We start from the raw sequence: 12,860 nt of genomic DNA, 5'->3' as shown, positions 1-12,860 counted from the left end.
AACTGTGACCCCTAGTTCTGGAATACCCCAACATCGGGAATATTTTCCCTGCATCTACCCTGTCCAATCCTTTAAGAATTTTATATGTTTCTAAAGATACCCTCTCATCCTTCTAAATTCCAGTGAATACAAACCAGTCGACGCATTCCTTCATCATATGTCAGTCCCGCCATCCCGGGAATTAAACTGCTGAACCTACTCTGCACTCAATCAATAGCAATGATATCCTTGCTCAAATTGTGAGACCAAAATTGCACACAATACTCCAGGTGCTGTCTCATCAGGGCCCTGTACAACTGTAGTAGGACCTTGCTCCTAAACTCAAATCCTCTCGCAATGAAGGCTAACATGCCATTAGCTTTCTCCACTGCCTGCTGTACCTGCATGCTTACTTTCAGTAACTGTACAAGCACACCCAGGTCTTGTTGCACCTCCCCTTTTCCTAATCTGACGCAATTCTGATAATTGCCTTCTTGTTCTTGCCACCAAAGTGGATAACCTCGTATTATTCCACATTATACGGCATCTGCCATGCTTCAGCCCACTCACTCAACCTATCCAAGTCACCCTGCAGCCTCATAGCATCCTCCTCGCAGCTCACACTGCCACCCAGCTTTGTGTCATCCGCAAACTTGGAGATGTTACATTTAATTCCCTCGTCTAAATCGTTAATATATATTGTAAATAACTGGGGTCCCACCACTGAGCCTTGCGGCACCCCACTAGTTTGCCTGCCATTCTGAAAAGGACCCGTTAATTCCTTCTCTTTGCTTCCTGTCTGCTAACATTCTCTATCCATGTCAATACCCTACCCCCAATATCCTATGCTTTAATGTTGCATGCTAATCTCTTGTGTCTAATTGTGCACAGTAATGTTTTTGCAGCATCGAGACAGATCATTGAATGAACAGGGCTCAGAGGGTATGGAATTAATGCAGACAGCTGGGATTAGGATCAACAGGCAGTATGGTTAGCACAAACTACAATCTGTAAAAAATACAATCTGTGACTCTTGCAGGAATGTCCTGGAGATGGGAGAAATGGCCTGCAACAAGTGTGACCACTTTCCCTTCCATAGAACAGTACAGCACAAGAATGAGCCTTTCGGTCCACAATGACTGTGGCGAACATGATGCCAAAACCATCTCATCTCTATATCCCTCCATTCTCTGCATGTCCATGTGCATATCCATGTGTCTGTCCAAAAAGGACCAAATATGTCCTTCTGCAGTTGTATAGGGCCCTAGTGAGACCACACCTGGAGTATTGTGTGCAGTTTTGGTCTCCTAATTTGAGGAAGGACATTCTTGCTATTGAGGGCATGCAGCATAGGTTTACAAGGTTAATTCCCGGGATGGTGGGACTGTCATATGCTGAGAGAATGGAGCGGCTGGGCTTGTATACTCTGGAGTTTAGAAGGATGAGAGGGTATCTTATTGGAACATATAAGATTATTAAGGGTTTGGACACGCTAGAGGCAGGAAACATGTTCCCGTTGTTGAGGGAATCCAGAACCAGGGGCCACAGTTTAAGAATAAGGGGTAAGCCATTTAGAACGGAGACGAGGAAAAACTTTTTCACACAGAGTGTTGTGAGTCTGTGGAATTCTCAGCCTCAGAGGGCGGTGGAGGCCGGTTCTCTGGATACTTTCAAGAGAGTTAGATAGGGCTCTTTAAGATAGCGGAGTCAGGGATATGAGGAGAAGGGCCTACTCCTGAACCTATTGTCTAAATACCACTATCGTATCTGTCTCCACCACCACCCCTAGCAGCGCATTCCTGGCACCCACTACCCTCTGCGTTAAAAAAAAAACACTTGCCCCGCACATCTTTAAATTATTGCCCCTCACCTTAAAGTATGCCCTCTAATATTTGATGTTTCCATCCTGGGAAAAAGGTTCTGATTTTTATTTTCTCTTTGTGTTTAAATCCAAGATTACTTTTTTTCTGCTTGTCAATTTTCGGAGCGCAATTGAACCCAACACTTTATCTGCATTTGCATGAGTCTGGCATTGTGGTTTTTGAAAGGGATAATTCAGCTAAAACAATTCTGCATCTAAGCTGCACAATAGTGCATTGTGCAATATATGACATCAGACTTTTATCATTCTGGAACAGAAATTCATCTTGGTTTCAACACTGCAGATTTGAAGAAGGGTCCCGAGCCAAAATGTCCGTGTCCTCCAGAGAGGCTGCCTGACCTGCTGACCAGCATTTTGTGTACATCACTGCAGGTTCCCTGGTATGAAGATATTGAGGATGATGGTACATTGTACAGGGTTCTGAAACGGCAGAGAAATGGACCCCTTTACACCTTTAAATTTTTTTCGAAGTGCTGGCAAGGCTGGATTTAGTTTAGTTTAGAGATACAGAGTATCCTACACCCTGGGGACAATTTACAGAAGCCAATTAACCTACAAACCTGCGCGTCTAAGGAATAAGGGAGGAAACCGGAGCACCCTGCAAAAACCCACACTGTCACAGTGAAACATACAAAATCTGTACAGACAGCACCCGTGGCCAGGATCAAACCCGGGTCTCTGGAGCTGTAAAGCAGCAGCTCTGCTGCTGTACATCTGTGCCGCCCTTATTACCCATGTTAGGTTCCAGGTGGGACATTGCTTAGTGTTGTCCCGTGTCCTCGTGGGGAAGATGCTACTTCCTTGATGTTTTGGAGGATGTCCAAACACTGCCCAAGACATTTGATGGACAGCTGGAAGTGACAAAAGCTGGTGTGTTTGGTGTCTCAGCCCCACTCCCTGGGTCCCAGCCTCTGGCGATGCTCCAGGGTGGTGTTCTGTACTTGCTGGGACCCCCTCTGCTACCTCGGCCAATACCCACATGTGAGCTCACAATGGAACAATGCTCTGGCAAGCCCAGTCTCAAACCTACACAAACGGCAGTCACTTTGTCTGGGATCAGGACCTGGGATTTGTCGGATCCTGCCCCTCTCCATTCTTCAGAGAGGTCAGCACAATACTGCCTATCTTCGGGGCTCACGTCAAACTGCCTGGACAACTATGTCTGAAGAAGGGTTCTAATCTGAAACCTCACCTATTCCTTTTCTCCAGAGATGCTACCTGACCTGCTCGCACTTAGTGTCTATGCCTGAACAATTGAAACCGATCCACATTTTGGTGACTGCCAGTGACAAGAGCAGCAGGAGAGCATGTCCATCTATCTTATGGACATGTCAGCTGCAATTAATGTGTAAGCCTCTGTGAAATCCTGTGCAGGCATGGATTGCACACGCAATAGAAGGCAAGCACACAGATTTTTAGCTATGTCTGCGATTTGGCCTCTGTTTTGGAAAATGCTTCCACCACCACCACCACCACCTCTTGCAACACATTCCAGGCACCCACCACTCTATGTGGAAAAAACTAACTCCGCACATCTCCTTAAAACTTTGGATAGACACGAAGTGCTGGAGTAACTCAGCGGGTCAGGCAACATTCTCTGTAGAAATAGGATAGGTGATGGTTTCTGTTGGAACCCTTCTTCAGACTGCCTTTAAACTTTGCCCCTCTCACCTTAAAGCTATGCCCTCTATATTTGATGTGTCCACTCTGGGGAAAAAAGGTTCGGACTGTCTACCCCGTCCATGTTTCTCCTCATTTTATAAACTTCCATCAATTTCCCCCTTTCCAGAGAAAACAGTCCCGGTCCAACCATTGTTGCAAGACATGTGGATAGATGTACGGACAGGGAAGGTTTGGGGGCAATGAGGTCCAAATGCAGGCTAATGGGACTGTCCCAGTGTGCCGTGGTCAGCACGGACAAGGTGGGCCGAAGGGCCAGGGCTGAGCGCGGCTTCACACGGCCTGGGCCTCGTCGTCATGGCAACGCCCCTTCCGGCCGCGGGTGCGACGCCCTGAAGTCACGTCCGCTTGACGACCTTCCGAAAAGAGACTGCGCTTCGGAGGCTGGGGCCGAGGGGGATGAAAGGCGAGGGAGGAGAGAGAGAGAGAGAGAGAAGAGGTGGGCGAGGCAAGAGAAGAGGGGGGAGGTCAGGAAGAATTGTGCGGAGAGAAAGAAGAGTTAGAACTGGTGGGCGGATGCCTGGGAGGAAGGGTGTGATGTGAGGTTGCATTTAGGAGTGTTGCGGAAGGGAAGATGGGGGGAGTTCGTGAGGGGGATGAGGATGGATTAGGAGGAATGTAGGACGGAGATGGGGAGACGTTTCGGAGGACGATTGAGAGGTGGGGAGGAATGTTGGGGGTGGGGGGGGTGTTGGGAGATGAAGGATGCTATGCTAGGTGGGGACAGTTGGTGGGACAATGTTGGGAGGTGAGGATGAATGTTGGTGGGGCGGTGAGGAGTGTGTTGTGGGGTGGGAGGTGGGGCAGTGCACTGGTTTCCTCTGTCTTTTACCCTCCGATTGCGTGGTTTTCAGTGATTTCTGCCTGACTGCCACCTCTGATGTTCCAGGGACCCTGCGCTGCCTCCCTCCTGCCCACCGATTATCCGATTCTGAGCCATGAGCGTTCTGAGCTCCAGTGAGCAGCAGTAACAGGCCTGAACAATGGTGGCCGGTGAAGAGGAGGAGTACAAAATGGACGGGGACACAGTCAGGTTTGTGGTGTTCTTTCTGCACGGGGCTATTAGCCAACTCTCTAGTAATGGTTCAACATTGTGCGGGTTTAACGGCTCTTGATGCTGCGTTAATTGAAAGATAATCTTAAGCATTTGTAGTCCCGGTGAAGTAATTCCCATGCTGGTGTTTTGTGGTCTGTTCTAAGGGATTTAGACCAAGTGGTAATGATATAATGCACCTTGTGATGTCGAGGGGAGCCCATGTTTGTGGTGTTTATGTGCTCCCTTTGACAGCGAGCTGCTCGGGTCTAACAGCAGCGGGTTTGGAAGAAGTGAAGGATCATTGGGGAGCACCAGGGCTCGTGTAGAAAGGATTGACTGTTTCTGGTTCATCTGCATGGACCTAGGTATCGTAGAACGTGTAGTGCCCTCGTCCAGGCACGGGGAAGTGGTGCTGGTTGTGGTTTGAGCACGGTGAGAGGCGTGGGGGAGATGGCTGCAGGGAATTTTCCCTCGCCTCCTATCGAAAAGACAGACAGGTGGGCTGTCACGCAATCGGAGGGTGTGTGGTAGCTGTTGGTGAGGAATGAAATTCAGCCCTTTGCAAGGGGTGACATTGTGGAGTCAATATGGATGGAACTAAGGAATTGTAAGGGTAAAAATACCCTAATTGGACAGCTACAGGCCCCCAAACAGTAGTCTGGATATAGGGTACAAGTTGAATCAGGAGTTAAAATTGGCATGTAATAAAGGTAATGCTACGGTTGTTATGGGAGATTTCAACATGCAGGTAGACTGGGAAAATCAGGTTGGTACTGGACCCCAAGAAAGGGAGTTTGTGGAGTGCCTCTGTGATGGATTTTTAGAGCAGCTTGTATTGGAGCCTACCAGGGAGAAGGCAATTCTGGATTTAGTGTTATGTAATGAACTGGATTTGATAAAGGAACTTGAGGTTAAGGAGTCATTAGGAGGTACCGACCATAATATGGTCAAGTTTAATCTACAATTGGAGAGGCGGGGAGAAGGGTAAATCGGAGGTATCAGTGTTACAGTTGAATAGAGGGGACTATGGAGCCATGAGGGAGGAACTGGCCAAAGTTGACTGGAAAGATACCCTAGCAGGGATGACAGTGGAACAACAATTCAACAATGGCAGGTATTTCTGGGAATAATACAGAAGGTGCAGGATCAGTTCATTCCAAAGAGGAAGAAAGATTCCAAGGAGAGTAAGGGGTGACCATGGCTGACAAGGGAAGTCAGGGACAGTATAAAAATAAAAGAGAAGTACAACGTAGCAAAGATGAGCGGGAAGCAAGAGGATTGGGTAATGTTTAAAGAGCAACAGAAGATAACTAAAAAGGCAATACGGGGAGAAAAGATGAGGTACGAAGCCAAGAATATAAAGGTAAAAGCTTCTTTATGTATGTGAAGAGGAAAAAAATAGTTAAGATCAAAGTTGGACCCTTGAAAACTGAAAAAGCTGGATTTATTATGGGGAACAAGGAAATGGCAGATGAGTTGAACAGGTACTTTGGATCTGTCTTCACTAAGGAGGACACAAACAATCTAGTGGCTCTAGAAATTGTGGACGCATTGGTGATCATTTTCCAATGTTCTATAGATTCAGGATCAGTTAGTGGATTGGAGGGTAGCTAATGTTATCCCACTTTTTAAGAAAGGTGGGAGAGAGAAAACAGGGAATTAAAGACTAGTTAGTCTGACATCGGTGGTGGGGAAGATGCTGGAGTCAATTATAAAATATGAAATAGTGGCACATTTGGATAGCAGTAACAGGATTGGTCCGAGTCAGTGTCGATTTATGAAGGGGAAATCGTGCTTGACTAATCTTCTGGAATTGTTTGAGGATGTAACTAGGAAAATGAACAAGGGAGAGCCAGTGGATGTAGTGTATCTGGACTTTCAGAAAGCGTTTGATAAGGTCCTACATAGGAGATTAGTGGGCAAAATTAGGGCACATGGTATTGTGGGTAGAGTGCTGACATGGATAGAAAATTGGTTGTCAGGCAGGAAACAAAGAGTAGGGATTAACGGGTCCCTTTCAGAATGGCAGGCAGTGACTAGTGGGGTGCCGCAAGGCTCGGTGCTGGGACCGCAGCTATTTACAATATACATCAATGATTTAGATGAAGGGATTCAAAGTAACATTAGCAAATTTGCAGATGACACAAAGCTGGGTGGCAGTGTGAACTATGAGGTGGATGCTATGAGAATGCAAGGTGACTAGGACAGGTTGGGTGAGTGGGCAGATGCAGTTTAATGTGGATAAATGTGAGATTATCCACTTTGGTAGCAAAAACAGGAAGGCATATTATTATCTAAATGGTGTCAAGTTGGGGAAAGGGGAAGTACAACAGGATCTGGGGGTCCTTGTTCATCAGTCAATGAAAGTAAGCATGCAGGTACAGCAGACAGTGAAGAAAGCGAATGGCATGTTGGCCTTCATAACAAGAGGAGTTGAGTATAGCAGCCAAGATGTTCTTCTGCAGTTGTATAGAGCCCTGGTGAGACCACACCTGGTGTATTGTGTGCAGTTTTGGTCCCCTAATTTGAGGAAAACCATTCTTGCTATTGTGGGAGTGCAGCATAGGTTTACACGTTTAATTCCCGGTATGGTGGGACTGTCATATGCTGAGAGAATTGAGAGGCTGGGCTTGTATACTCTGCAGTTTAGAAGGATGAGAGGGAATCTTATTGAAACATATAAGATTATTAATGGTTTGGACACGCTAGAGGCAGGAAACTGATGTTCCTGGTGTTGGGGGAGTCCAGAACCAGGGGCCACAGTTTAAGAATAAGGGGTAAGCCATTTAGAACGGAGACGAGGAAACACTTTTTCACACACAGAGTTGTGAGTGTGGAATTCTCTGCCTCAGAGGGCGGTGGAGGCCGGTTCTCCGGATACTTTCAAGAGAGAGCTAGATAGGGCTCTTAAAGATAGCAGAGTTATTATAGAGAGAATTCTTCTGTCATCAGCTGTGGAGTTCTTCCTTGACCTACCAGTCCCTTTGCGATTAGTAAGCTCACCAGTGCTCGCTTTCTTCTTAATGTTCCAAACAGTTGATTTTTGTATGCCTAAGGTTTGGCTGATGTCTCTAACAGTTTCATTCTTGTTTCTCAGTCTCATAATAGCTTTCATTGACACAACTTTGGTCCTCATGTTGATAAACAGCAATAAAAGTTTCCAAAGGTGATGGAAAGACTGGAGGAAAGACTAGGTGCTGAGAGCTCTCTTATACCAGCATTAACGAGGCAATTAAACACACTGGAGCAATTACAAATACCTGTGAAGCCATGTGCCCAAACATTATGGTGCCCTGAAATGGTGGGGGGGGGGACTATAAAAAGATCTGTAATTTCTACATGGTGAAACCAAAATGTATAAAAATACCCTTTAATAATATCTGACAAAGTGCACGTGATTTTTTTCTATTACAAATCTCAAATTGTGGAGTAAAGAGGCAAATAATTAAATGATGAGTCTTTGTCCCAAACATTATGGAGGGCACAGTACAGTTCTAAAACTTTCGCTTTCCACCCGGTGACAGGTCTGAGTGTCATAGAATGATACAGTGTGGAAAGGTTGTCTATTTTGAGTGTGCAGCATTAGCTGTGTGAACTATGATCTATTAGTGCCTTACATTCATCTCCCACAAAGAGATCAGGAACGTTTACATCTCCACCATCTTCCCTTATCTATTTCCGATTGGAGTTATGTTTGTATACATTTGTGTACACTTGTCTCCTGATAGACTTGGGTATTAAGCACCCTGCACACTTTATCCTTTCTCTTTGACTTTCTGAATTTCACTCACCAGGAACTGTGCCTCAGTACACGTGACAATAATAACCCTAAACCTAAGTGGGGCGGAGTGAATATAGCCCGGGTTAGCATATACAGAGGGCCGAATGGCCAATTCCTGTGTTTGGAAGCTGGGGAGAGCAAGAAGTGGACTTGCTTTGACATTGTGAATGAGTGTGAGCCTCACTATTCCATCGTGTGTATGTGATGCGGGGTTGGCTGGCATGACATGGGAATAGCACACGTGGACTGGAGTCCAACTGCTCTGGTACTGCATGGGATCCTGAGTTGGGATTGTGATCCACCTCTCTATAACTCTTGTTTCCCTTTCCCCTGACTCTGTCTGAAGAAGGGTCTCGACCTATCCCTTTTCATCAGAGATGCTGTCTGACCCACTGCGTTACATCCAGCTTTTTGTGTCTATCTTCACCTCTCTACAAGTAACGTTGCAGTATTTTGCTTGCTTTGAGAGAAGCACCCTGTGACTATGTGCCCCCCCCCCCCCCCCCGTCTTTGCCCAGTTGGGGCCGCTGGATGTAGTTTGCTCACTGCAACTTCTGTGTTTTCCCTCCAACCTGTCCCACTCCACCCCAGCCCCACGGACTTGTCGGAGATCCTGAAGGAAGGAACGAAGGAGTCCCACGATCGAGCAGAGAACACTCAGTTTGTGAAGGACTTCCTGAAGGGCAAGATTCATCGAGAGCTCTTCAAGGTGGGACAGATTATGGTGGCTGCCTGCAATGGGTGGGTTGTGAGGGGTTAGGACATGGTTTAGTCCAGCCCTTCAACCCACCATGATGCAGTTTAAACTGATCCCATCTCCCTGCACAACTTCCCAATCCTTCAATTCGCATCTTTCTGAACGTCTCTGAAAACATTTTTGTGCAGCATGTTGGGACACACGTTATACACCTCTGGAACCCTGTGTGCAGTGTTGATCCTCCTACCCACAGAAAGATTCAGCAGCTTCAGGCAAGATTCGGGCAATAGGAAGATTGACCAGGCGAAGGAGATTGAGAGGGTTGTCTCACTGAGAGGCCCTAGAACATAGAACAGTCCAACTTTCAGCCCACGAGTCACGCAGCATGGGCACAGGCCCTTTGACCCAACACGTCCGTGCTGACCAAGATGCCCCATCTGAGCGTGTCCCACTTCCTGTATATGCATAACTCAGGGCCGAGTTAAGCTCCTTTCCCAATGTGGAGGACTCTCCCTGTTCCAGGAACCTTAGGGGGCTGAGAGAGGCAGGGGTGGGTGGTGGATGAAGCTGCCCTGCATTGATCTTCTGCCTATTACATCTCTGCTTCCCCCCTGTGTTCCAGCTGGGCACGGTGGCCCTGTACTTCACCTACACGGCCATGGAGGAGGAGATGGATAGGAATGCTGAGCACCCTGCCTTTGCCCCCCTCTACTTTCCCCTCGAACTGCATCGTAAGGAGGCTCTGGCCAAGGACCTGGAGTTCCTATACGGCCCCGGCTGGGAGGAGAGGGTGGAGAGCTCGGAGGCCACGCAGCGATATGTGGAGCGGATCCGCCAGGTGGGACAGAGTGATCCGGGGCTGCTGGCTGCCCACGCCTACACCCGCTACATGGGCGACCTGTCGGGGGGGCAGGTGCTGAAGAAGGTGGCCCAGCGAGCCCTGGGCCTGCCTGCCACCGGCGACGGGGTCCAGTTCTACACCTTCGACAACATCTCCAACCCGAGTCGCTTCAAGCAGCTGTACCGCGCCAGGCTCAACAGCCTGGAGATCAGCGAGGAGAGCAGGAGGAGGATTGTGGATGAGGCTAACGAGGCCTTCCGCTTCAACATAGAGGTGAGCAGCACTGCGGTATATCAACTCCCCACCCCCTCCGTCCCTCACCCTCCCTGGCATCACGTTGCCTGGGCCGACCCTGTGTAGGATGGGATCCTTGCACCACCCAGTCCATCATAGACCACCACCCCACCATCGACTCCACCTGCACTTCATGGTGCCTCAGGAAAGCAGCCAACATAATCAAAGAGCACTCACACCCGTCCTTCTCTCTTCTCCTCTCTCAAGCCGGGCAGGAGAAGCAAGGATTCTGAAACTTCTTCCTCACGGTTATCAGACCACTGAACGGCCCTCTCATAAACTAAGAATGTTTTCCCAAACTCCCGATTTACATCGATCCTCTGCAATTTTGGGGGGACTTGGATGGAGCTGAAACGCGACGCATCTGTAGATGTTTGCCCTCCTTTGAGCCCCCGGCTTAGATTCAGTGGCCAAATTATTCCCTGTGCGGCCGCTGGAGAGGAAATGACTGTCATCCTCTGAGCTTTGTTCCAATCACGCAATCTTGCAGGTCTTTGAGGAGTTGGATAACATTGGGAAAACCCTTGGCGGAACTGACCAAGGAGACGGAGTCCCACTTCACAATGGAAAAGGAGATGCTCGGAAGTGCCCTTTCTACGCTGAGAAAGGTATGGGAAAGGTGGCGAGCTGAGGGGAACGTGACTGGGGCTAGGCAGGATCGGTGGTCCGGGAGAGGGGAACCTCAGGCGAATTATGCGAGAAATCCGGGAGTTGGCTTGGGAGGTGCAAATCCAGAAGTGGAATGGTGGGAAGGGAAAGCGGTTCTAGAAATATGTACAAAATCATGAGAGGAAAGGGTCAGGTAAATACACAGTCTCTTGCCCAGAGTGTGGGAATTGAGAACCAGAGGACATAGGCTTAAGGTGAGGGGGGAAAGATTTAATAGGAAACTAAGGAGTAACTTTTTTTACAAGTGGTGGTGGGTGTATGGAACGAGGTAGTTGAGGCAGGTACTATCACGACGTTTAAGAAACATTTAGACAGGTACAAGGAAAGGTTTAGAAGAATACCTGCCAAACGCAGGCAGGTGGGACTAGTGTAGATAGGACATGTTGGTTTACGTGGGCAAGTTGGGCCAAAGGGCCTGTTTCCACACTGTATGACTGTGGGTGACTCTGTGGGACATGAGGTAATAGTTAGCAGTTTGACAAAGAGCCAGAATATATCCCAGGAATCTATTAACTTCAGAGCAACCATCCTAAAAATCAAAGCTATCCATTCCCACCCTACTTTATTCCTAGGACCTCTGCAGTGCGCCACCGCTGACATGGTTTCCTGACTACTCCCCATGTTGAGTGCTGTTGTCCAACTGTTGTCTCAACCACCCAAGTTGGCACCAGTGAGTTCTGGACTCCTTCAACTTTGTTTTACAAGAAATCCAATTCTTTACCCTCTCATTATTCCAATATATCATGCAGCTCTTTTTAAGGAACCTAGTGGCTGAGGGCTGAAGGGAGACCCGACAGAAATATATGGTTGAGAGGCATAGATAGGGTAGACAGTCTGAACCATTATCCCAGGGCAGAAATGTCAAAGACTAGAGGGCATACCTTTGAACATCAGAGAGGGGAAATGTAAAGGTGTGTGGGGCAATTTCTTTACACAGGGTGGTGGGGCCCTGCAACACACTGCCAAGGATGGTGGTGGTGTTTAAGAAGCTTTTGGATAGGTACATGGATATGCAGGGAATTACGTGCAGGAAAAACTTAACCTGGCCTCATCTTCGGCACATAGTGGGCCAAAGGGCCTGATCCTGCATTGTTCTAATGACAGGCCCTGGTTGCCCATGTTGTGTGCTGGAGGCGGGATGGGCAGTTGAATATTACTTGCTGCACTGCACGGCCTTCTGCCCTGTCATTCATTCCTTGGCTCTCTCTCTCCAGGCAATGTTGAAATGGGCTGCCCACTACACTCGGCGATGGCTGTAGTGCAGAGCTCTTCCTTCCAGTTGGTGCTCGCTGCTCTTGTGGCACTCGTCGCCATCTGGTGTCTGCTGTAAGTAAGGCTGACTGCCAGAGATGAACTGTCCAACAAAAGTGATGCAACCCCCCCTCCCCCCTCTCTCTCTGCCCTCTCCTACTTTGTCCAAGAAGATATGTGCAATTAAAACCCAGCAGGACTGGCAACAAGAGTTGGATCATGTACATCTGTTCCAGCGCTCGCTCCCCTTGAACAGTGGTTGACGGTGACCTGTTTAATGTTCCAGTAAATTCTAGATTCAACACTGTCACAGCGAGATCTTATGAATGCGACTAACGAGGTGCATGGAGTTCCCTCACCATTCCAAGCTGCCACAAGACTGATTCCAGTTTATTGAAGGGGTACGGTTGTTCCCAATTGACAAAACTCTTTACTGAAACCTGTCAACCCAAATGGCCCTCACTCAGTTAACAGGCTTCAGAGTGACCACATAGGCCTGGAACCATGGATGTTTCCCAGTGTAACACTGAATTTCTGCTTTCTACAGGTTTGTGAGCCAACAAACTTCAGTGGTTTTCTTTACCCCATGTAACTATGCATGAACATTAAACATTCTAACAAGCTCGGGCTCCCTGTCATTATTTATAAGCACAGAAATTGTGACGTTTTTCTCCCAAGTGAACCCCAGTCCACAGTCAATGTCAATTTATTTACTGTTTCCTGAAGTGTGAGATATGTTTGGATTTATGA

The 12,860-nt window shown here is 47.9% G+C and overlaps 1 protein-coding gene across 5 annotated transcripts; it reads left to right on the top strand.

The window, feature by feature from the left end:
* The first annotated feature begins 3,858 nt into the window (after positions 1–3,858).
* Positions 3,859–12,733, top strand: hmox2 (heme oxygenase 2). 5 transcript variants are annotated; one of them, XM_033040675.1, is made up of 6 exons: positions 3,859–3,924; positions 4,431–4,574; positions 8,950–9,067; positions 9,678–10,169; positions 10,681–10,798; positions 12,074–12,733. In XM_033040675.1, the coding sequence occupies exons 2-6, from the start codon at positions 4,525–4,527 to the stop codon at positions 12,187–12,189; spliced, it is 894 nt and encodes a 297-aa protein (XP_032896566.1). In that variant the 5' UTR covers positions 3,859–3,924; positions 4,431–4,524; the 3' UTR covers positions 12,190–12,733. The 5 variants fall into 5 exon arrangements, with proteins under 5 accessions (XP_032896566.1, XP_032896565.1, XP_032896564.1 ...); XM_033040674.1 differs by having other exon boundaries at positions 3,859–3,947; XM_033040673.1 differs by having other exon boundaries at positions 3,862–3,980.
* The last annotated feature ends 127 nt before the right edge of the window (positions 12,734–12,860 follow it).

Source organism: Amblyraja radiata, chromosome 22 (assembly GCF_010909765.2).
Source record: "Amblyraja radiata isolate CabotCenter1 chromosome 22, sAmbRad1.1.pri, whole genome shotgun sequence".
NCBI lineage: Eukaryota > Metazoa > Chordata > Chondrichthyes > Rajiformes > Rajidae > Amblyraja > Amblyraja radiata.
Note: the sequence above shows the minus strand (reverse complement) of the source record. Positions and strands in the feature narration are given on the sequence as shown.

Coding starts and splice junctions, on each gene's coding strand:
- hmox2 (XM_033040675.1), top strand. CDS start 4,525: ATGGTGGCCGGTGAAGAGGAGGAGTACAAAATGGACGGGGACACAGTC. Junction 9,068..9,677: donor TTCATCGAGAGCTCTTCAAG/GTGGGACAGATT, acceptor CCTGTGTTCCAG/CTGGGCACGGTGGCCCTGTA. Junction 10,170..10,680: donor CCTTCCGCTTCAACATAGAG/GTGAGCAGCACT, acceptor GCAATCTTGCAG/GTCTTTGAGGAGTTGGATAA.